The following is a 24,437-nucleotide window of genomic DNA, read 5'->3' on the forward strand; positions in this document are numbered from 1 at the left end:
GTGAAATTGCCCTGCAGACAGTTCATTACAAATTTAAAATGCAACTAGCAGAGGATAAAAGAGCCTATATGTGAAACAATTTAACAACTGAAAAATGCCATGTTATTGTTCTAATTTGAATTTATTTGAATACTAGGAAAGGCTAATTTTATTTTCTTGTGACTGTACCATTAAAATTTCTTCTAATGAAAAGCTATTACATTTTGTGATTTATAAGATATTTTTTACAAATATTTCTTTACAGATTGTTAAATGCTTTTTTAAAAATTAAAAACAAATTTTTTATTGTGGTAACATATATATAACATAATATTGCAATTTTAAGTGTACAGTTCAGCAGCATTAGTTACATTTACAATGTTGTTAAACTATCACGACTACCTATTCCCAAAACTTTTTCATCACCCCAAAGAGAAATTCTATACTCATTAAGCAGTAACTCTCCAATCTACTTTCTGTCTCTCTCAATATGCCTATTAAAGATATTTCATTTAAGTGGAATTATTCAATATTTGTCCTTTGTACCTGGCTTATCTCACTTAGCAAGTTGTTTCTATGGCTCATCCATGTTGTAGCAGGTAACAAAATTTCATCTTTTATGGCTGAATAATATTCCATTGTGCCTAAAGCACATTTTGTTTATCCATCTGTTCATGGCCATTTGGATTGTTTCCACCTTTTGGCTACTGGGAGTAATGCTGCAATGAACATTGGCATACCAGTATCTGTTTGAGTCCCCGTTTTCAATTTTAGGGGGATATACCTAGGTGTGGAATTGCTGGGTCATATAAAAATTCTATAGTTAACTTTTTGAGGAATATTCCAATCCTTTGGGCTTCCCTGGTAGCACAGTGGTTGAGAATCTGCCTGCCAATGCAGGGGATACAGGTTCTATTCCTGGTCCAGGAAGATCCCACATGCCGCCGAGCAACTAAGCCCATGTGCCACAACTACTGAGCTCACGTGCTACAACTACTGAAGCCCATGTGCCTAGAGCCCATGCTCCACAACAAGAAAAGCCACCACGATGAGAAGCCCGTGCACCACAACGAAGAGTAGCCCCAGCTCGCCCCAACTAGAGAAAGCCCGCACACAGCAACGAAGATCCAACACAGTCAAAAGTAAATAAATAAAATAAATAATTTTTTAAAAAACCCTCAAACTATTAAAAAAAAATTCCAATGCTTTTAATTTTACTTTTTTAAAAAAGTTTACCTAGGAACTCAATTTAAAAATGGACAAAGGATCTGAATAAATATTTCTCCAAAGAAGATATACAAGTGGCAAATAAGCACATGAAAAGACACTCAACAGGACTTCCCTGGTGGCGCAGGGGTTAAGAATCCACCTGCCAATGCAGGGGACAAGGGTTCGAGCCCTGGCCCAGGAAGAATCCATATGCCGAGGAGCAACTAAGCCCGTGCGTCACAACTACTGAGCTTGTGCTCTAGAGCCCGCAAGCCACAACTACTGAGCCTGTGTGCCACAACTACTGAAGCCTGAGCGCCTGGAGCCCATGCTCCACAACAAAAGAAGCCACCACAATGAGAAGACCCCACACTGTAATAAAGGGTAGCCCCCGCTCACCGCAACTAGAGAAAGCCTGTGGGCAGCAACAAAGATCCAATGCAGTCAAAAATAAATAAATAAATTTATTTTAAAAAAAAGAAAAAAGACACTCAACATTATTAGTCATCAGGGAACTGGAAGTCAAACCACAATGAGGTATCACTCCACACCCACTAGGATGGCTATAGTCAAAAAGGTGTATAATAACAGGTATTGGTGAGGATATCAAGATGCTGGAGCCCTCATACATTGCTGGTGGGGATGTAAAATGGTGCAGCCAAATAGATTGACAGTTCCTCAAAAGGTTAAACATAGAGCTACTATATGACCCAGCATTTCCACTTCTCAGTAAATACCCAAGAGAAATGAAAATATATGTATACACAAAAATGTGTACATGAATGTTCATAGGAGCATTATTTAAACAGCCAAAAAGTAGAAACAATCCAAATGTCCATCAACTCATAAATGAGTAACCAAAATGTGGTATATCCATGTGAGAGAATATTATTCAACCATAAAAAGGAATGAAGTACTGCTATACGGTACAACATGGATGAACCCTGACAACATTATGCTAAGTGAGAGAAGCCAGTCACAAAAGGCCACATAATATATGAATCCATTTATATGAAATGCCCAGAATAGGCAGATCTATAGAACTAGAAAGTGTATTAGTGGTTTTGAGGAGCCGAGGGCAAAGAGGGATGGAGAGTGACTGTTGATGGGTATGGAGTTTCCTTTTGGGGTGATGAAAATGTCTTGAAATTAGACAGCATGTGATGGTTGCAGAATTCTAAATAGACTAAAAATCACTGAATTGTACACTTTAAAAGGATACACTTCCTGATATATGAACTATATCTCAATAAAGCTGTTTTTTTAAAAAAGAATTTGTGAGAGAAAAACTCTTTGGAAAGATGGAATCCATGGAGACAGAGAGTATTATTAAAGGAAGCCTTTGATAGTGGTAACTACCGCTTAGAAGTGAAATTTATAAGGAATTACTTCTTGTTCTATCCAAATTGCAAATTATACTTTTACTCTGTATGTTAATAAATCCAAAGCAATTATATTATGATGTACCACCCACAAGTATGGTGTTAGTTAATTTGCATGTTCTCATTACAATTATTTATTTCCATTAGGTATAAGGCAACCTGAACAAAATTCATCCACCATGATTCCATACTTCATCATTTTAGTAAAGATCTATCCCAGCAAAAACACTTAAAACAAATGTTAATAGAAGAAATCTATGAAGGGACACATTTTCAAAGGACAACAAAGATATGAGATGGTATTTGATGTAATGCTAGTTACTGGGAATACTTGCTATATCTAGCATATTTATTTACTCATTAAAACTATTCATTTATATTTTCCAATCAGTGTATGAGACCAAATTTTTCTAATGTCTCTAAGTTGTTTGGAATTTTAATAATGTTATGCCCAAGTAAATTTTATTTTAAAATCAAATTCTAATATAGTGCAAAATGTTAAATGAATTCACAGCCATCACTGCAGTTCTAATTGCATGCTTTATCTAAAGACTGGAGAAGATTGTGCTAAATTATACGGAACCAACTAGTGTTCACTGTTTAGGCTATCCATTAACTGCCAGTCAAACTAATAACAGCAATCTCTTCCCTAATTTTCATGGTGCAGCTGTTTATAGAATATCCTGGGCGTGTTCACTTCAATAGATACATAATAATGCAGACATTCACAATGAAAGCTGTATTTTTTTGTTTTCAAATTTTCCTATGGACTGTACATTTTTTCTACCTTGCATATTCAACCACTTTCTTAAACTAACAGCTTTAAACAATCAGTAAATAAACTTAATTGCTATATTGTGGTTTTAAATTTAAAATCTACACTCCGAAGCCCAAATTCCAGGAAGACAAACCAAAAAAAAAAAAAAGGAAAGAAAGAAGAAAAAAAGCCTAAAATACAAAACTCCTTTGTTCTTTTTAAACTGCAATATAGAAAATCTCCAGCAGAGACTGGTTATTTCTTTCCATGTGATTTACCAAGGAATGCCTATGTGACATTTATACTGACTTTCCTGTAATGATCTTTGAAAGTAAAATAGATATTAATTTCATCAGCACTAACCAACCAGAATATTTACCATTTCTAAGTATTGATACATGACTCAGGCATTTCAATTACTCAATGCAGAAGATACACAAAATTATTTTTTTGTAATACTGTATACCAAAAATTCAGTTTTTTAGAATATTAATTTTAAAAAAGCTAAACTTATTGATCTGTATCAGTGGTTGTCAGTATTTTGGGTTTCAAGAAATGAAAAAATTAAAAAATTAAGCAGACCTCAATTTGCCAAGGAAAAACATTATTTTATAAAAGAAAGGACATCCTAACACTAGAAAAATAGGGCATGCTTTAAACTGATACAGAATAAAAGGCATCCTTTAAATTGATAAGATTTAGCATTAAGAAAACCTTATGTCAGTCTCCTTATTTTTCTCACTTTGGCAAATACTACCAAAAACTTTGACACAGCCTAGCAACTGGGAACCACGCGTCTATATTCCATAAGCCTAAAAACATTGTTTAGATCACCTTTGCAACTATATAAATTCAATGAGCCTTGAAAAAGCAACAACTTACAATTCCTGCCTAAGCCTTCTTATCTTGGCCTTAGCATCTGCCAGTTCCACTGACAGATGTTGTCGACTTTCTGTTCGCTTCATGCCTGGAGAACCACAAGGTGACTGTGCAGATGAAGAGGCATGGGGTGGAAAATGAAGACCATCCCGCTCTTCAGAGAGTTCAACGATAGTCTAAGGAAATAGAGAAATAAATCACAGAATCACTTTTAGTATTTTACATATCAGAGAACCAAACACATCAAAACTAGTCACCTAAGTCTAAGTATTATACTGCAACATCAAAAAAGAATTCATTGGTCAAAAATAACTTTGTCATATTTAGCTGTCATTTTTTAAAGTTTTATTCAACAGTAGATGGATGAGCTATTTAGTAGATAACACAAGAACAAGACTTAATATTTCTTTCCCTTCCCAGTGTTTTAACAAAAAAAAAGTAAATTGTGGTAAAATAAGAACAGATAGTCGGTCACAAAGCACCGAGCTGATCTCCCTGTGCTATGCGGCTGCTTCCCACTAGCTATCTACCTCACGTTTGGTAGTGTATATATGTCCATGCCTCTCTCTCACTTTGTCACAGCTTACCCTTCCCCCTCCCCATATCCTCAAGTCCATTCTCAACTAGGTGGGATAGGGAGGGTGGGAGGGAGGGAGATGCAAGAGGGAAGGGATATGGGAACAGATGTATATGTATAACTGATTCAATTTGTTATAAAGCAGAAACTAATTAAAAAAAAAGAACAGATAGCAACTGTTGGAAAGGCATAAGAGACTTGCTGACATAGTAAAGAAATTAACTCGAGTGATGTGTCTATAATTGTGCTGTCCAATATGGTAACCAGTAGCACAAGTGACTAATCTCAAATTTAAAGAGTTAAAAATACAGTTCCTTAGTCACATTAGCCACATTTCAAGAGCACAACAGCCACAAGTAGCTAGTGGTTACCGCACTGGACAGTGCAGAATTACAATCTTGCCATTCTTGCAGAATTGGACAACACTGCTCTAGAATTGTAAATAGAAACCTCAGAGGGACCTAAAAAAACCTCAGAAGTTTAGTTCAACCTCTTAATTCTGCAGCTAAGGTAACTGAGGCGCAGAGATTGATTTGCCCATCATCTCACAACTAGCTCATAGCAATGCCAAGACTCCAGACCAGTCTCTTCACTCCATATCCTATGCTCTCTCTCACAATACTAGTTCTAATCTGCTTCCCATCTCAAAGCTTAACTTTATTCCTTTCTCTAGAGACCCACCATGTGACACAAATCTTCTATTTATCCTAAATCTGAACTTTAAAGGCTATTTAACCTACATGTATCTCACTCAATCATATTCCTCCATTCCCCTAATTTTCCTCTAATTGGAAAATTCTCTTATTCTAAACCAATTTCTCAGATTTTCTTTCAAACTTCCCAGGCAAACAGAAATTGTCTTTGGTAGACATTTCATCTGTCCTTCTGCTCCAGATGGAATGGGTAGAGTTACACCTTAGGCACATGAAATCACCATCCTCACTTTGTCTCTCATCACCAAGTCTTACAATGCCCTCATTGGATCATTACTTTTCTTCTTCTCTTTTTAAACCACCCATCAGAATTCATTTCTTTATCCTTGCAATACATTTGAGCACCCAAATCAAGGTCTGTCCAACTACTGTTTTCACAGATTCCAGTATTCCTACTGATAAACCTCAGAATATGACCTCCCAGTTCCCTTTCTCTCTACAACTCCACGTCCACTTCCAATCCAATACATACAGGCTTCTCCAGTGAAAGAACCATTCCTCTCTTGCGCCATATCACCATTCCTATGCCTGAACCTCTAATCACTCAATTCCCCCTTTTTGCCCAGTCAAGTAGATTATTCTTGGCTACTCTAGAGTTTCTACTCAGCCTGGAACTACAATCAGGCTGTTAATGTCACCCTTACTTTCTAATTTAACACCACCATGCCATTCTTTGACTATGGCTCACTCTTTGAGGAAAAAACAAAAGGGAACTAATATTTATAGAACCCCTAGCTAGGGGATTTTCCAACAAGATCTTATCCAATACTATAATTGGCAATAGAGGCTTTACATCTATCTTAGACATAAGGAAACTGAGGTGCATATAGACTAAATAACTTAACCAAAGTTACACATCTAATGGTTAAGTATAACAGGAGTTCAAATTCAAGTCTGACTCAAACACTATGTCATTTTCCTTACCTACCATCAGTTTTTCTATTTCTGCTCCAAGGTGATAAAGAACTCTAAAAAACAAAGCATACCAAAAAATATATACAGCCCTACTATAGAAATTGCCATCCACTTTCAATTAAGCTCTTTCCAATGCCCATCAATTCTTTTATTGAAAATCTTGATGATTTCCTGTCAAAATTTCCCCACAATGGCTGTTGTAAATATATTCCCTTTTCTCTACATAAGCCTCCAACTACAAACTGCTATCATCACTTCCAACAAATGACCCCTTCTCCAACTTGTCAAAGAAACAAAACCACCTGTGATAAACTCCTCCGTTTTATGCATCTCTTATTCCCAACATATATTCCTTACTTCCATAACATTTTCAATTTCTCTCTTCCTATTGGTTTTTCTCCTTGTTCTTCAAAGACACACAAGTTTCTACTATCTAAGGGGAAAAATATCACATTTTTCCTTTACTATCCTTCTACTATTTCTCTTTCAGTGCTACTTTTTGAAGGGTGGTTTGTTCACTGACATTACTTCATCTTGTCCATCTACCCAGTATGTCCAGCCCAACTTCCCTGTCTCTGTGAACAGTGTTACTAATTTCCATAGTAGCCCAAGCTCAAACTTCACAGAATCAACTTTTATCTGTATATTTTCTTACTGTCTCAATTTTCTTTAATCTTGTCTTCTAACATCTCCTGTCTTTAACAATAACCCCTGCACACAGTATTAACTAAATATCTCTTTCATGCACAAACTAGAACTTAATTTTATGCTACCTTACAATTTTTCATTTACAATGTTTTTTTTTAATAAACCAGATAAAATCTTTCTTATGCTACCTTGGTATCCCTGATGTTATCCACCATAGTAGTGTGCACAAAAAGAGCTGCTCAAAAATATTTAACTGAATGATTCACAAAACAGAAAACTCAAGAAAAGTACTGAAGACACATATTATGTTTGAAATTAGCAGGTGGTGAAATTAAAGTATCAAGAACTTCCAGATGCCAACAAACAGAGCACAAAAGATCTATGGGCTGCAAAATATTTTTTAAAAAGAAAGAAACCTGGTATTGAGAAATGAGAGTATCCAGAGGTATTTTCCATTAAAGATTATGTAGACATTTTGACTTTTCTCTAATAGTGGTAGTTTCTTGAGCTCAAGAACTCCAAACATTTTCAAAAAATCTGACAGGAAATGTTGTTAAGGCATACCTTTAATTTCTAAAGCCTTCTCTGATTCTTCCGATCCTAGACATTCCACTAATGGTTGCAAGTAATATTTTCCTTCTTTAAATTCCAATAGTATTTTTTTAGATATATGTGTCTTTTTTGGTACTTGTCACTTTCAAATTTTTATTACAGTTAATTCGTTTATTAAAATAATTTCCCTATTAGATTGTAACAATCTTTGGTTCTTTTTTGAAAGTCTGTCAGTTTGTTGCTTCCACATACTCTAGCACAAGATCTTGCAAAAAGCAGGTATTTATTAATATATGTTGAAGAATGAACATAAAAAGATACAATGCTAAAAAAATTCTGGTGACAATATTTCTACTTATAGAACTCATCATTAAGGAAAAGAATCAGAGATGTGCTCAGCACAATCACAGATTTAGGCAAAGGTTAGGGACACAAGCGTTGGAGTTAGAATGGACAAGTTACCTAACTTCTCTGAACTTGAGAATCTTCATCTATAAAATGGGGTTATTGCGCAGACTTACTAAGATAGTATACAATAAACTTATAACACAAAGCTTGGCATAAACAGTGACGATAAATATTTGGTTTTTGGTAAAGGGAGAGGACTGAAGAGATTCTTGTTTCATAGCATTAAGAACAAAAAAATGAAGAGTAATTAAAAACAGGGTGAACAAATTATAATTTCTAGATCAAAGTGAAACAATTATTACAAAAGATAAATAAAAACAGAAAAAAGGGTTCTCTGTTCTGACAAGGTGGAGCATCCCCTGTGGATAGCCTGTGGCTCCCAATTCTTGCCATGCCAGCAAGTGGAGGATTTAAGTGCTTTAGATGCCCACTTCAACTCCCAGTGTGAGTACTACTGGTCGCCAGGATACACACTGAAATGGGAGTGGACAACAAAGCCTGGAGCGGCCGACCAGGCTGTGATGATATGGAATCTCCCAGAATCAAGTGCCCAAGTACGAAAGGACACATTTCTGATCCTAATAAGCTGACAGTCCTCAGTGTCCCGGGAGATACTCGAGGGAACAGACACAGCAAACAACATTCTACTGATGTTATTCTAAAAGCCCTCCCCACCAGACTCAAATTTTCCTGAAGGAGATCACAAGATACAGTACACAGTCTATGACAGAGCTGAGAACAAGGGGATCTGCAAATTTCGAGTTAAAGTAAGAGTCAGATGCTGCGACAAAATTCAACGTCCCAGGGAATAGTTACATGAAATGTCTAGCAGCAATAGTTATGGAGCCACTTGCAAGTTGTCCTGCATTGGTGGCCACAAGCCACAGGGTAGCCCTGCCTGAGTTTGTCAATTCAATCTGGCTTGGTCTGGCATGGAGCCCACCTGTGCAACCATGAATATCAATGTGGGCATCAGAACAGCAGTCTTATGACTTCTGGATCAGTTTTATGAGAAAAGGAGACTCCTCATTGTGTCCAGACCCATAGCCCCAAATCTCTACTGGCTGCAGCAAGAAATGCTACAGCAAGCACAGTGTGACCTGGATCTTCAACACATCATCTTGTGCTGGCAGGCATGTTCCCGACCCTTACCGGCAGGATAGGACAAAGATTACGCCTCCAGCACTAGCTCTGCAGTCCAGGCAGAATCCCATTCTATTCTTCACTATGGTGCTAGCGGATAAGCATAGCATGCACAAGGAGCGCTATGTCTCCCTGGTGACGCCTGTGGCCCTTTTCAGCCTGACTGACACTTTCCCCTTGGGAAAAGAGGAGATGGTCCTGCAAGCTGAAGTGGGCCAGACCTGTAACACCTGACGGGATGGCTCCTCTCTCCACAATTTTCTTTCTACATAGCACTGTGTACACAGAAAGGCCTTAAAAATATCTTTGATGTACAGATTTTTATTTGTTATTTTTAAAGTCTATTTTATTATAAGCTTTCTCTGCACTTAAAAATTAGCACCAAGCTATCTGTACTTTGAAGTGCTCCAAAAAATATGAATGTGATATTTACTCTTTCTCTCTTTACTCCATCATGGCTAGTTAATTTTGTAGAGAAATTAGAAACCACAGCCATAAACATTGCTCTCAATATGCTATTCAGTGTGATACATAACTTTCTCCTATTTTGTTTTTTTATATAAAATTAATTAATAAAATATTTTGGAAGAAACAAGCAGAAAAAAGTTAAAGGGAAAATGTTAATAAGAACTTGTTTCAATCCAATTGAATGATACCGAATTATTATATTTACATACTGTATTTACATGTGTCTAATATTTTTCACAATTTTTTTTTTTTTTTTTTTTTTTTTTTTGGCGGTATGCGGGCCTCTCACTGTTGTGGCCTCTCCCGTTGCGGAGCACAGGCTCCGGATGCGCAGGCCCAGCGGCCATGGCTCACGGGCCCAGCCGCTCCGCGGCATATGGGATCCTCCCAGACCGGGGCACGAACCCGTATCCCCTGCATCGGCAGGCGGACTCTCAACCACTGCGCCACCAGGGAGGCCCCCACAATTATTTTTAATTATCTTTTCTAACTAGTCCACTGTTGATCCAAATTGAAGGTTTTTTCCCCCAGAGAAGTGAGTTTAAACCTGCTAGAAACTTGTTTTCCAAATACCTGAGGCAGGAGAATGTGACTACATTCTCCTGCCTCAGGTATTTAGAAAACATTTTTTTCCTTGTTAGAAAAACAAATTCAACTAAAATGCTTAATCAGGCAGGATAACAGATTTTTAAATGGTTTTTCAAACAATCATGCTATATAGTGTTTCACATTCCTTTTAGTTTTGACACAAATCATGTAATGACAAGTATTTTGTTTATATTTCTCCAAAATAACATCCTCCTTCACTCCATATTAATTATTTCATGTAAGTGAGATCAAACAATTTTTACATATCCATCAGTCATATGAAACCAAAGTACAGATTTTTAGAAGTAATTCCTAAGAAGCTGGAAGACATCTTTTCAAAATACCTTTAATATCTTGAAACGCAAATAGAGAAATGTTATAGAAAATGGATAAAACAGTAAAAAGACACTAACATAAAAAAAAGATATAGCATATGGTTCAAAATATGGTTCAGATTGAAAATAAAGTGATCTAAATATCTCAGGGTAAGGATGGTATATACTAGGGATGTTGTGCAGCTCACTCCTCTCTTCCTTTGGTCTCACTGTCTTAGATTTTTGTAAAAATTTAGTTGTTGCTCTAAAATATTTACTTCCTGTATTTTCTTCTCTTTTAATGCCTTAAGAAAAACTGAAAATTCCCATCAGAAATGAATATATTTTATAGTGACGTGAAAGTTTTTTGTTCCAAAAAAATCTTTAGAAATTTCTCCTACGTAGTCTTTCATTAGTCCCGAGAGTAATCAAATTCTCTATAAATAAGCTCAAATCGTCTCTCTCATGTAAATGGAGCAAATAATCAAAGTTTTACATTCTCCAGAATGACAGAGTACTTTGGTCTGCTATTAAGAAAATATTACTCACCATCACATGCAGTAATGTCTAGACTCCTTTAAAAATTATAAGCTGCCTTCAGAGAGTGCAGGCAAAAAATCTGGTGCAATTTTACTCTCTTTAAAAACCAAAGTACTCTCTTAAAAGAGTTTATAATAATTCTCTTTTCTAAAACCACATCTCATTATACTGACTACAAAAATTTGAGACCTTTTGTGGGACATTTTATTCAGAATACCTGTTATTCTCCTTTTATTAACACTTATTTTTCCAATCTCAAAATGTGGCAATAAAACTACAAAATTAACCTTAAGCAAATTCTTCTACCTTGAAAAGGCAATGATTTTTCCACTTACATCAACGATATTTTTAGTTTCATACTTTTGTACTGTTGCCAGAACTATGGGGATGAGTTAAAAAACACAAGAACAAAATCAGAGCAATTTAAAAGGAAGGAGAAAAGAAAACCTAATTGCAATGTGTTTACTAGCAATTTGGGGCTCTTATGCAGCCTTTCTGGTTCCTGTGTTGCACAAAAGACATATAGTACTTTATTTTCTGTCCCTAAGAAACAAAGTACCAATTCTGAAAAACCTCTGAAGTTTTTTGGAAAGTAAACTTTCCTAATATACTAAAAGAAATTTACAAACCTCCGAATGCTCATCTCTCTCATCTATAAGTCTTTTTAGATGCAATACCATGTTTTTCAAGAGTGGTTCTATTTCCTCCTGAGACATGTCAGTCACTTCCATCCATTGTAGATCAAACACATTTTCCTGATTATGGGTGACCTTTAGAGAGCAACCAAAGTAAACAATTTTTTAAATGGCTAATACTTAAAAATATATTTAATTTTAGTATAATATTAGCTTAAATACTATATATCCCATATAATAAAAATATGAAAAGCAAATATGATATCTTGAAATTAATGAATGATGAAAAGGCTTCTACTAAAAATTATTTTTACTAAATGTAATCTTTAAGTGAATTTAGTCAACTAAAAAATAAGATATTTAATTTCTTTAATTTCTTTTTTTTTGGGGCCACACTGTGCAGCACGTGGGATCTTCTTTCCCCAACCAGGGATCAAACCCGCACCCCACCCTGCATTGGGAGCACGGAGTCTTAACTACTGGACCGCCAGGGAAGTCCCCAAAATAAAATATTTAATTCAAGGCATTCTTAAGGGAAGGTAATACTAATAGGTCTGATAACTGCTTTAACAAACTCAATTAATCTTTTCCTTAGATAAGACTAAGTTTATTGTACTTGAATTCAAAAGCAAAAGTTTTAATCCTGTAGGATATAGGTTATTGCACTTTTATACTTGAAAAGCTAAGTCTTTATAGATTCTGAAGAAGACACTGTCATAGAACCTTAGGAGAAAAGGACGCCCAGTATAAAGAGTTTTAAAAGAATGGAAAAGTTATATAAGTGAAATACTTATTTCTTGCTTTCCATTTCTCACTGTGATTCTGGTATTTTGCTTTAACTTTCACAATAAACAGCAAAAATAACACTTTCAAGAATGGTGGCAAATTTAGTAACTTGCAGTACTCAGCATTTATTCAAAATCAAATACAAATCACAAAGCTAACAGAAACATATATATGTATATATAAAGGGAAACTACCAACAAAACTGTATCTTGTAGACTACTAATACGCTTACTGCTGACAATATTGCTGACCAGAAAGCGGGGCTCTTTGAATATTAACTAACAGAAAAGATGATATATGGAACACAAAGTCATTTAAATAGAGAATATTTAAACACAACAATTCTCACTATTTAAAACTCTCTCCCTTTCCTTAGTCCTCTTTCTAATCAGCATGTAAAATTTAACATGCTGTAGTTCTAAAAACTCTAAAGTACACAAGATTAAAAGCCCAAGACTAGATAGATGCAGAAATAGCAGCTTTTAAAAACAATCTTAACAAATAAATATTAGCTTCAATTATTTGACATTGTACACTATGTCCTCCATTTAGGTTTTTATATGGATGTTATAAATCACTAATGTGTTTATAATTCAAGTAATATCTTCAGTAGAAATTATGCTGTGCCCATTCACTAAAAAAAAAAAAAATCACTGGAATGACATAATACTAATAGGTTAGTATTATCATCTTACCTCACTTTAGTTTTGAATTACAGGCAGTGATCCACTTTGTGCTGCTTCCATTTACTATACTATTCATGCTGTGATGTCTAACAAAGAAATATACATTCCTCAAATAGCACTTTCTGCCTATATCCCTATGGATAAAGGCAACAGTACATCTGTAGTCAGCACTGTGCCATGTAGAAGATAATTCATTTAAGAAACTATGTCTAAAGAAAATAAGATAATTTTTCTAAAAGCAGAGTTCATCTATAATTGACTTTGATTTATTCTTGCTTAATCCATGACTGTATTTGGGGAGACATACAAATAAAACATACCACAAGCTTCATTAAAAAAATATAAAAATTGTATACAGATTATTACCTCTTGAATATGTGCGGCAACTGCTGCTTTTGTATCAAAATCTAAACCTTGAATTCTTTCAATAAATTCTTCTTTTTTCTGACACTAAGAGAAACGAATAAACCAATCATTCATACTTTATAGGGTATAGTTGTTAACACGTTGTAAATAACCAAAAATTCATTAGGCTAAACAGCTTGGCTACATTTTGAACAGCACAATGAGGGTTTTGTTTTGCATTTAAATGACCTCTAATATACTTACCTAATAAAAAGATAACAATTTAGAAATATTTATTTAAAAAGCAACATATTGAAAATCCATACCATTTTTACGCTGAAAAGTTGTAAGTTCTAAAGCGGGTAACCATTACACAAACCATCTAAGGTCAGTACAATATAATTAGGCTAACTTTACAAACAGAGAAGTAAAGAATCAAGAACTTGTTTCAGAGAGGATAAGTTACTTGCCAAAAAACACAGTGAGTCAGTGGCAGAATTCGGAATACAGCCAAAATGCTCAGTCAGTCTTTGCCTATCATCAAACAACACAGCCCTTTTTCTTGGAAAAAAAATTTTAAGCAATTTTTACTTCAGGCTTACAATTCATTCTCACATCTTCATCCTATCAATCTCAATAAAAGAAACCTACTTTTGTGGCCCAGTTCAACACATATAAGGTAATACAATAAATATTTGATGTGTTTCTAACACAAAGTTACCAGGGGCAAAATTTAAGAATGTATATACAAGTACACATGTATCAAGTAGAATAAAGGCAGCAATTATTTATTGTGTACCTTTTAAAAAACTTTATATAAACTAAAAATATTACAATGCAAACCTCATCTTTTTCTTTCCATTGAGTACTGAATAACAGTTTAACATGCATCTTACTCTCTGCCTCTTGTCTACATCTCTTATACTGCAATCCAACTGCGTTTAACTGTATTCTTACAGATACCAAATGAGAAGTGCATACAAAACAGACAGCACTGCCTTGTCTAGCTTAGTTGCATCTCTTGTGCCAATTACTGAACTACTAGTGAAGACACTATACTCAAAAAAGGAAAATTGGCTCTTTGGTTGGCAAGAAACTTAGCAAGGTTCTGATTTACACTCTACACATTTATTATATCATAACATTTTTTTAAACATCTTTATTGGAGTATAATTGCTTTACAGTGGTGTGTTAGCTTCTGCTGTATAACAAAGTGAATCAGCTATATGCATACGTGTATCCCCATATCGCCTCCCTCTTGCATCTCCCTCTCACCCTCCTCATCCCACCCCTCCAGGTGGTCACAAAGAACCAACTTGATCTCCCTGTGCCATGCGGCTGCTTCCCACTAGCTAGCTATTCTACATTTGGTAGTGTATATATGTCAGTGCTACTCTCTCATTTCGTCCCAGCTTACCCTTCCCCATCTCCGTGTCCTCAAGTCCATTCTCTACATCTGTGTCTTTATTCCTGTCCTGCCCCTAGGTTCATCAGAACCATTTTTTTTTTAGATTCTATATATATGTTAGCATACTGTATTTGTTTTTCTCTTTCTGACTTACTTCACTCTGTATGACAGATTCTAGGTCCAGGTCCATCCACTTCACTACAAATAACTCAGTTTTGTTTCTTTTTATGGTTGAGTAATATTTCATTGTATATATGTGCCACATCTTCTTTACCCATTCATCTGTTGATGGACACCTAGGTTGCTTCCATGTCCTGGACATTGTAAATAGTGCTGCAATGAACATTGTTTTTGAATTATGGTTTTCTCGGGGTATATGCCCAGCAGTGGGATTGCTGGGTCATATGGTAGCTCTATTTTTAGGTTTTTAAGGAACCTCCATGCTGTTCTCCATAGTGGCTATATCAATTTACATTCCCACCAACAGTGCAAGAGGGGTCCCTTTTCTCCACACCCTCTCCAGCATTTACTGTTTGTAGATTTTTTTTTTTTTTTTTTCGGTATGTGGGCCTCTCACTGTTGTGGCCTCTCCCGTTGTGGAGCACAGGCTCCGGTACATGCAGGCTCAGTGGCCATGGCTCACGGGCCTAGCCGCTCCGCGGCATGTGAGATCTTCCCAGACCGGGGCACGAACCCATGTCCCCTGCACCGGCAGGCGGACTCTCAACCACTGTGCCACCAGGGAAGCCCTGTTTGTAGATTTTTTGATGATGGCCATTCTGACTGGTGTGAGGTGATACCTCGTAATTTTGATTTGCATTTCTCTAATGATTAGTGTACATCATAATATTTTATTTCTACTTCCATAAAATTTAATTTAATTAAGCACATTTCTATCAGTGCAGAAAGGTCCTCATCCTATAAAAGCAAAATTATTAGGATGATATAGAAATTAAATTAAAAATTAAATTAAACTAAAATTAATTTTAAATTAAAATTAAATTATGAGAAATGTACAGTTCCCAGCTATGACTAGGAAGTCAGAGTTTTGGGGGGATGTGATAAAAACTACCAGGTTTAAAAACAAGGATTTTTTTGGTCTAGTAAATATTTGACAGGCATAGTGAGAACAATTAAGAATGACTTTTGGATAGTACATTTGTGGCATATATAAAATAACTAACTTTTTAGGTATGGTAACCCCAATTTTTAAATTTTATGCTTCCAAAAGTGACTTATGTATAGTTTGAGCCAATGAACATATATAAAATGGCAGGGTTATAATAAGTATGACTCACTGAAGGGTCCCCCAGTTCAACTGCCATACCTTTGTCTGCCTTCAGTTTAAACACATACACTTCCCTTTTCTAAGTCCTAGAGCCACTGTTTATTTATACTACCATTAAAAGCTCACCTTGTAACACAGTCTCAACACAACTCAGTGAGAATTCTTCCTTTACCGTAAAATACCCACAATTTGTACTAAATCTCACCTCTGTTCAAACTCTGAAAGTTTTAAGAATTCTGAAAATTTTATAAATAGGTTAGGTTTTCTTTTTTTCTTTTATTAGTTTCTGCTTTATAACAAAGTGAATCAGTCATACATATACATCTGTTCCCACATCCCTTCCCTCTTGCGTCTCCCTCCCTCCCACCCTCCTTATCCCACCCCTCCAGGTGGTCACAAAGCACTGAGCTGATCTCCCTGTGTTATGCGGCTGCTTCCCACTATCTATCTACCTTACGTTTGGTAGTGTATATATGTCCATGCCTCTCTTTCGCTTTGTCACAGCTTATCCTTCCCCCTCCCCATATCCTCAAGTCCATTCTCAGTAGGTCTGTGTCTTTATTCCTGTTTTACCCCTAGGTTCTTCATGACATTTAGGTTAGGTTTTCTTAAAGAATATCGAATGAAGTTGATATGTTCTTGAAGGCTAGAAACGAGAAAGAGTACCAAGACGGAAAAAAGATAGAATGAGAAGATTCAAACTTTGAAGTTGAATAATCAGAATATCAGTGTTGTCCAAAACAAGTACTCACTAGCTAACTGTGGCTACTTACTATTGAAATATAGCTAGTGCAACTGAGAAATTGAAACTGTAATTTTATTCAGTTGTAACTAAACTTAAATAGCAACACGTGGCTAGTGGCTATTCTACTGACAGCCTAGCTCTAGAGCATAAAAAAGAGTCCGGTGTTAAAAACAGAACTATAAACAGTTTTACTTCCAACTATAAAGACGCTTGTGTGGGCTTCCCTGGTGGCGCAGTGGTTGAGAGTCCGCATGCCAATGCAGGGGACACGGGTTCATGCCCTGGTCCGGGAAGATCCCACATGCCACAGAGCGGCTGGGCCCGTGAGCCATGGCCGCTGAGCCTGCGCATCCGGAGCCTGTACTCCGCAACGGGAGAGACCACAACAGTGAGAGGCCCGCGTACCGCAAAAAAAAAAAAAAAAAAAAAAGACACTTGTGAAGACTAAATCATCAGCAGCAAATTTTTTTCCACTTAAAATTAAGCTCTCTTTTATCTTTATATACAGTTTTTAAAGTGTTATGGGCACTAAAGTTACTTCTAATTCTATTACAGTAATTGATTCCTAAACCAGCAGATTATTGTGATTTCATAATTTCTGCATCCTTTTGATCATCAGTCCTCTTCCCTTCTGTAACACACACACATGCGTGCATAAATCATAGGATGTTCTGGGAGAGGTTTTTAAGGGCACCTCTAGGGACACTTGAAAAGCTGGGGCCTTTAAAAGCCTCGAATAAAAAAAAAGAATAATTAAATGTTTTAAATGATTATGACTACCTGATAATATAACTAAAGTTTGAAATAAAGTAACAGAATGAGTGGTTTTCTTCAAAAACCTTCTCCTTAGGAGGTTATACAGTTATTTAAAAATTTCTAACATGGACTTTGAACACCAATGACCCATCCTTAAGTCTTTCAGAAACTAGAGCCTGAAAAATTTATAAAAAGTTATTAAAATAAAAATATGAAGAATTATTTTAACTTACCTGAACTGCACAACCCAGTAAAAGTAAAAGCAACTTTTTAACTTCTTCTGTGCCTTGTTCTGAAATAAAAACAACTACTAAGTACAACATTTTACTTTAGTTCAACTCTCTTATAGTGGTAGTATTACTTCTAGAGGTGATATTCACAACAACTTGACCAAGGGATTAAGTTTATAAGTGGAGTGGAGAATTCAGAAAAGCAGCTCTGTGTGTGCACAATGTGGTAAGAGGAATTTTGAAGGGCTGCAGTACAGATAAAACAGCTTTCAAAGCTCTGTGTGATAAAGGATGCTAACTCTAAATCCACTATTCTCCATAAGTCATTATACTACACCAGCATACCAAATTAGGAACCGCTACTATAGAGACATGCCACAGCCAGCCAAAATGGTTCCTAATAGGTCTGGCTTCTCTTAGGCCTATTGGTGTTTTCTTTCTAAAACACAGACCTTATATGATTCATCTACCTGTAAAATGTAAACGGCTTTCCCCTGTGTAGATTCATGAAAATCAAAACCTTAAATATCAGTTACGGTGAGGCTGGTAAAACAAATGTATATAACAAGCTGGATAAAGTTAATGGTCTGTAACAGAACTGGACAGTACATTCACTATCCAACAGCATTCAATTCAAATTTTCTTAAAACATTCAGCTGACAAAAAAAAAGTCACTTCTCTGGCCAGAATTTCACCATCAGGCCAATCTGTCTTCTTCTCAAACATTTCCTCCTACTCTCCATGAAACAACCTACTTTCTTAGCCACACTAATCACGCTTCCCCAAATATACATACATATATACACACACCACTGCCTTAACTTCTGTTACTCCCTCTGCCTGTCTTTCTTCCCTACCCTTCGTTCCTCTAATGAACTACTTACTAATCTAATCACAATCCTAGGCACAGCTCTAACATCTCTGCGTAGTCTTCCCTGACCCAACCACCAGTGGTCTCCAACCCTCACTAATCTACCAACTTTAAGAATAATCAATGGCTTCATATTTTATAAGCCTTAACATTCTTACATCTCTCTATTTTGCACTAATTATTACATGATTTCCCAGTAATCTGTGTATCTCTCGCCACAACACAAGACCCTCCAGAGCATAAACCATTTTCTTTATATTCCTGGTCCCTCTAACTTGGTAAGTAATTACTAAATGCATGTGGAATTGAAAACAATTCCATTCTACATACAAAATGTTTTTTACATTTTTTATTTGTATATTAAAATATTCCAGAATATCTCGAAAGAGTATCTAAACTCCTAATTAACCCCATCTAATTGGTAGTTTTCTCAATGAAAACAGCTGCTTGGATTTAGTTTTTATTTTGGTTTTATTTTTGTTTGTTTTGACTGAGGGTGAGACTGAGAATTGGAGAAGATATATTTGATTTGGGTTACATGTAGCCTGCAAGAATAAGTCCTTTGTTGAAACTGTTAGGTAGCTACTAATTTCCCCAACTGTTCAAAAATTAAAACCCTGAACATGTCGCACTTAAAATCTGGTAAAGGGCAGAAACTTTGAAGAAAATAATTTAAATTATCTAAGAAACTGCTTCTCATCTTTTTTTCACTCAAAAGTAGTTTAATATAAATTACAACGTATCAATCGGTAAAACCTCAGATTCAAACAACTTTGGCAATGGTAGATAGTAGCTATAAAACCTAGAAATTGTTTCAAAATCACTTCTTTTCTAAGGTTATGTTCTTTTAAGCTTATAACTACTGTACTTATCTCTTCTATACTTGTTTATAAGACACTAAAAATCATCACAGAAAAGTATCAACTTGGTAGAGTAAAAAAAAACACTGGACTTAATGTAAAATGTATGTCTGATCCCATCTACGACTTACAAATATTCTGTTTATTTTCTCTATATAAAATGGAATATCACCTCCAACTTTCCCTATAGACTCACAAAAAACCTAGTGAGTTAATGGAAATTAGCAAGATCTTGGTAAGCATCATAATATTACACAAAGATAAGACTTTATTATCACATTATGCTAATTTTAATACTTACCAGAAAAGGGATTTTTGCCAATGATTAAGACATTTGGCAAAGACATCATGATCAACTGCTGCAAAGTCTCCTATAAAAAGATACCCAAAGGTTGTTATATGGGTAATGCTGACAGGATAATTACTCAACAAGCTATAACTTATGATTCGTGCACATCTCTGCAGGCATACTATACCTACAGAGGTATACTGCAATTAAAAAGCTTAAAAAATGTGAAAAAAAGATGTCTAAAAAGTCTTAAATCTTTTGTAACTATAAGTTAATGAATTAAATAACTAAAATTATAATTATGAGATAGGCTTGAGTTAATAACATATCAAATGTCCATCAAATAAGTGTCCAAGCTGAGCTGGTCTAATACCTATTATTTGGAAATCTGAATTTTAGGTATTAGATAATTAAACAAACTTCCTCAATTAAAAGATCAAGTGTGTGTATTCTTTTGGGTTTTTTTTTTGTTACTTCTCCCTGAGAGAACTAAAAAATCAACTGATAGTAAAATTAAGAAAGCTAGTTAGTTCATTAAAAATCCTGTCTTATGAGTATTTCATGAAAGTGAGCTCTTCCTCAGTGACTCATTATTTCTCTCCTATCTACAATTCATGTTTTACTTCCTTTGACTTCTGTCAAAATTTTTGTGACAAGAATATATACAAATTCTGATGGTACAGGATAATTCAGAAAATTGAATGCCTCCAAATTACTCATTTTGGTTATACACTAAGTATGCATCTTCTGTTTATACTACCTCTTCTTTGAGGAAATGAGAGAACACGTCATGTCTATCACTATAACTACTAACAATGACATGCTACAAAGGGTCTGGGATGAATTAGACTACAGGATTGATTAGTTTAATGTGATAATACTGAATCTTTGCAAGATTATGAAATAACTGTGAGTGTCTTTACAATTTGGCTTTCACTACACATTCAGACATAACTAGTTGCTGAGGAATAATTTTTTAAGTATTCAATTCTTTCTGAATCATTCTTAACACTGTGATGAGGAAGCAAATAACCATGAAAAGTTAACCTGTATTACTTTTTTAAAGATGTGTGATTCTAGATCCACAAAAGCGGTTTCCCATAGCCAGAGTGTGACATGACACCAGAGGCTAGGGAGAATTGATCTTTTATCTGTAATTTGTTGCAGATATGTATTAGAAAGTTTCAAAAAATTTCTTCAGTATTATATTTACTAGTCTTAAAATAACTAACACCAAAAATATGCACACATTTAAAGAAAACTACATATTCAGTATGTGCATCACATTAGTAAATACAGTTAAGAGTAGTAAGTGTCAAAAATTGCTAAAATCACCTAGTCCAAGGATTGATACTGAGTTTGAATATTTAATAAATGAGTTTTCCCGTTAAAAGAAAGTTATGCCAAGATAAAATATTCTATAGCCAAGTATGAAACAGCTAAATGGACTTAAAGAAATAAATTTCAAATTAATTGTAATTTTTAGTTTCCTTGCCCTAAAGCAAAATTTTCAGGACTATATTTGTACATATTTAAAAGAAAGCACAGGGCTTCCCTGGTGGCGCAGTGGTTGAGAGTCAACCTGCCGATGCAGGGGACACGGGTTCGTGACCCAATCCGGAAAGATGCCACATGCTGCGGAGCGGCTGGGCCCGTGAGCCATGGCCACTGAGCCTGCGCATCCGGAGCCTGTGCTCCGCAATGGGAGAGGCCACGACAGTGAGAGGCCCGCATACCGCAAAAAAAAAAAAAAAGAGCAATCATTGTTTTGTTTATATCCTTTTTAGTGGAGATAATCTAAGTCAGGGCAATCTATTTTATTGATGTACCATGTAACATTCTACGCTGGCAGAGTTATCAGGAAATTGTCCAAGTGGGTACTAATCTTTAATATGGTCCACCACCTCTTTCTTACATCCTCTTCCTCAGGTGGCTCCCCACTTCCTGCCTATTCTGATACCTCATGCTCTAATGCTAACTTAGTCTCTCCACAAAGATAAAAGCAATCTCATATATTCTTTCATCATATGGTACCATCAGTGACCTCCTGTGTTAATACAGTTTGCTTAACCTTTACACTATCACGTTCGATTATATTTGGATGAAGCAAATTCAAACGTACCTCTGTATCTAAAGATGTACTCTAGTATGGTGGAATCTGAATGCCTAGTATAGAGTACTATGGCAGAGTCAAGTCAGAAAACTTAGGCTTAAATTTCAGCTCCTTGACTTACTATGTGTGTGACTTTTGCTGAGAAGGATAAGAAGTGAAACAAAAGTGTAAAGTTTTTTTAAATGGTGGTTAGTATTTTTTAACAAATTTATTTTATTTATTTATTTTTGGCCGTGTTGGGTCTTCATTGCTACGCACAGGCTTTCTCTAGTTGCAGCGAGCGGGGGCTACTCTTCATTGTGGTGCACGGGCTTCTCATCGCAGAGGCTTCACTTGTTGCGGAGCACGGGCTCTAGACGCACCAGCTTCAGTAGGTGTGGCATGCGGGCTCAGTAGTTGTGGTTCGCGGGCTCTAGAGCACAGGCTCAGTTGTTGTGGCGCACGGCTTAGCTGCCCGGCAGCATGTGGGATCTTCCCGTACCAGGGATCGAACCCATGTCCCCTGCATTGGCAGGCGGATTCTTAACCACTGCACCACCAGGTAAGCCCAAATCATGGTTGTTAAATATTAGAGTTAATGAAGAAAAAATCTACCTTTTACTTTATTTCCAAGTACTGATTTTGTTATGTCTGAAAGTGCTAATATTAGGTAAGGCAGCTAAAAATTATACAAATTAAAAAAACCCAAATTATTCTAAAACCTCTATTTGGTTCTATGGGTTCTTCAGAGAATTCTAGCTAACTTTTTGTAAAAATTCCTGTTTCCCAATTCCAATCTTACAAGTAACATTAAAAAATACACAAGACATAAAAGAAATCAGAGGTTAGAAAAACTGATTGTTATTATTAAAGCTCTACTATATCATCCTGAGACTTCCCAGACTTCACTTAGCTCTAAAGATGTTCATTATTAAGGTGCTAAGAAATGGAAAAACAATACATAAATTAGTCCAAGATAAATACTACTTTGTTAAGCAGGAGCAACAATTAACTTGTTGTAAATTAATGGGTTAAGAATTATAACACGTAAATGAATTAGTGAATAGACTTCAATTTGTTAGTAAAGTGATAAGAAACCTATTTAAAAATGTATAGAAAAAGAAAGAATTTTACCAATACAAAAGAAAGTGGAGAAAGTTTTGAGAAAATCAGGACAGCCACTCATTCAACAAATATTTATTGCATGTTTATTATCTGTCAGACATTATTCTAGATACTGGAAATAAAGCAATGAAGAAACAAAAATCCTTGCTCCCATGGAATTTACATTTTCGTAGGGGTAGAAAGAAAATAAGTAAATGTTTTTGGTGATAAGGGCTAACAATAAAAAGAAACCAGGGAACAAGAAGGAATATTGGTGGAGGTGGAGATAAGGAGAAGGATGCAAGTTCTGAAAGATACGCAAATATTCAAATATAGAGAATTTGAGAATTTTCAAGACCATTAAAGCAAAGCTTCACTGAATTGGTAGAAAATCTATCCTGGTATGAAGACAGTCCAGAAAGATTTGCAGAACATCAATAATTAATAAAAATAAAGACAGAACAAGAAAGAACTGGCAGAGATTATCTTAATAGGAAAATAATAGTAGAAGTGCTTTGAAAGATACAAGTCATTTCATTCCTATTATTTTTAATTGGCTTTGTATAACTTTTCTATAAAAATGGTATATTAACTATTTTTTTAGTTTTAGTTTAGAAACTTTTAAAACTGATGCACAAGTTTCTGTGAATTGAAATTCATGTTGCTAAAGCACTGTAAGAAAGACTATTTCAAGTTTGTGCCAGACAAACTTTGAATAGAGACTATTCAAAGACAACTTAAACCAGGTTTCTCCTTCTTCCTACAAGTTATCCATAACACTTCCTTCACAGTAAGAACTTAATACTTCTGGGAAAGGTCTGGGCTCATTTCCCTTTCTTGAATCACACTGAACAAAATACTAAAACTATACATTTCTAAGGTACTAAATATGGGCTTCAGAGATTTCTAGAATATACTGGAATGGCAGTCTCTCCTTTGAGACTCTAAATCTGTTTTAAAAACTCAAACATAATTACATTTATCATACTATTTATATTCAGCCTTTTATCTGTGTTACTAGTGAAAAGAATTAAGACTATTTTATTATATTTTAGTAGGATGTAGAAAAAAATTAAATGAATGATGTTAAAAGGAAAGAAAATCTGACCAAAGTATCAAAAATACTCCAAATGTTGCTTATTATAACAGATGTTAAAGAAAAACCTTAAAAAGTACCTGCTTTCTCTGGCAACTAAATTAATGGTACTAGACCTAATTTTTACTTTTACTATTAGTGACATCAAACATGCAAAAACTTCCTAATAAATTT

The 24,437-nt window shown here is 35.4% G+C and overlaps 1 protein-coding gene and 1 pseudogene across 9 annotated transcripts in view; one reads left to right on the forward strand and one right to left on the reverse strand.

The window, feature by feature from the left end:
• CCDC88A (coiled-coil domain containing 88A) overlaps positions 1 to 24,437 on the reverse strand; it is a 123,678-nt gene that overhangs the window by 65,221 nt on the left and 34,020 nt on the right. For all 8 annotated transcript variants that reach the window (XM_082643248.1, XM_082643249.1, XM_082643247.1 and 5 more), the window contains 5 exons: positions 19,984 to 20,053; positions 17,955 to 18,013; positions 13,546 to 13,629; positions 11,702 to 11,842; positions 4,210 to 4,382 (listed from right to left, as the gene is read on the reverse strand). In XM_082643248.1, the coding sequence (XP_082499374.1) occupies positions 4,210 to 4,382; positions 11,702 to 11,842; positions 13,546 to 13,629; positions 17,955 to 18,013; positions 19,984 to 20,053 (527 nt within the window). The remainder of the gene's footprint in view (positions 1 to 4,209; positions 4,383 to 11,701; positions 11,843 to 13,545; positions 13,630 to 17,954; positions 18,014 to 19,983; positions 20,054 to 24,437) is intronic.
• Positions 7,489 to 9,533, forward strand: LOC309815908 (sushi repeat-containing protein SRPX-like; annotated as a pseudogene). The gene is made up of 2 exons: positions 7,489 to 7,504; positions 8,367 to 9,533. The product of its transcript is annotated as a sushi repeat-containing protein SRPX-like (transcript).

The sequence above is a fragment of the Mesoplodon mirus genome, assembly GCF_964341445.2.
Source record: "Mesoplodon mirus genome assembly, chromosome: 14".
Classification (NCBI taxonomy): domain Eukaryota; kingdom Metazoa; phylum Chordata; class Mammalia; order Artiodactyla; family Ziphiidae; genus Mesoplodon; species Mesoplodon mirus.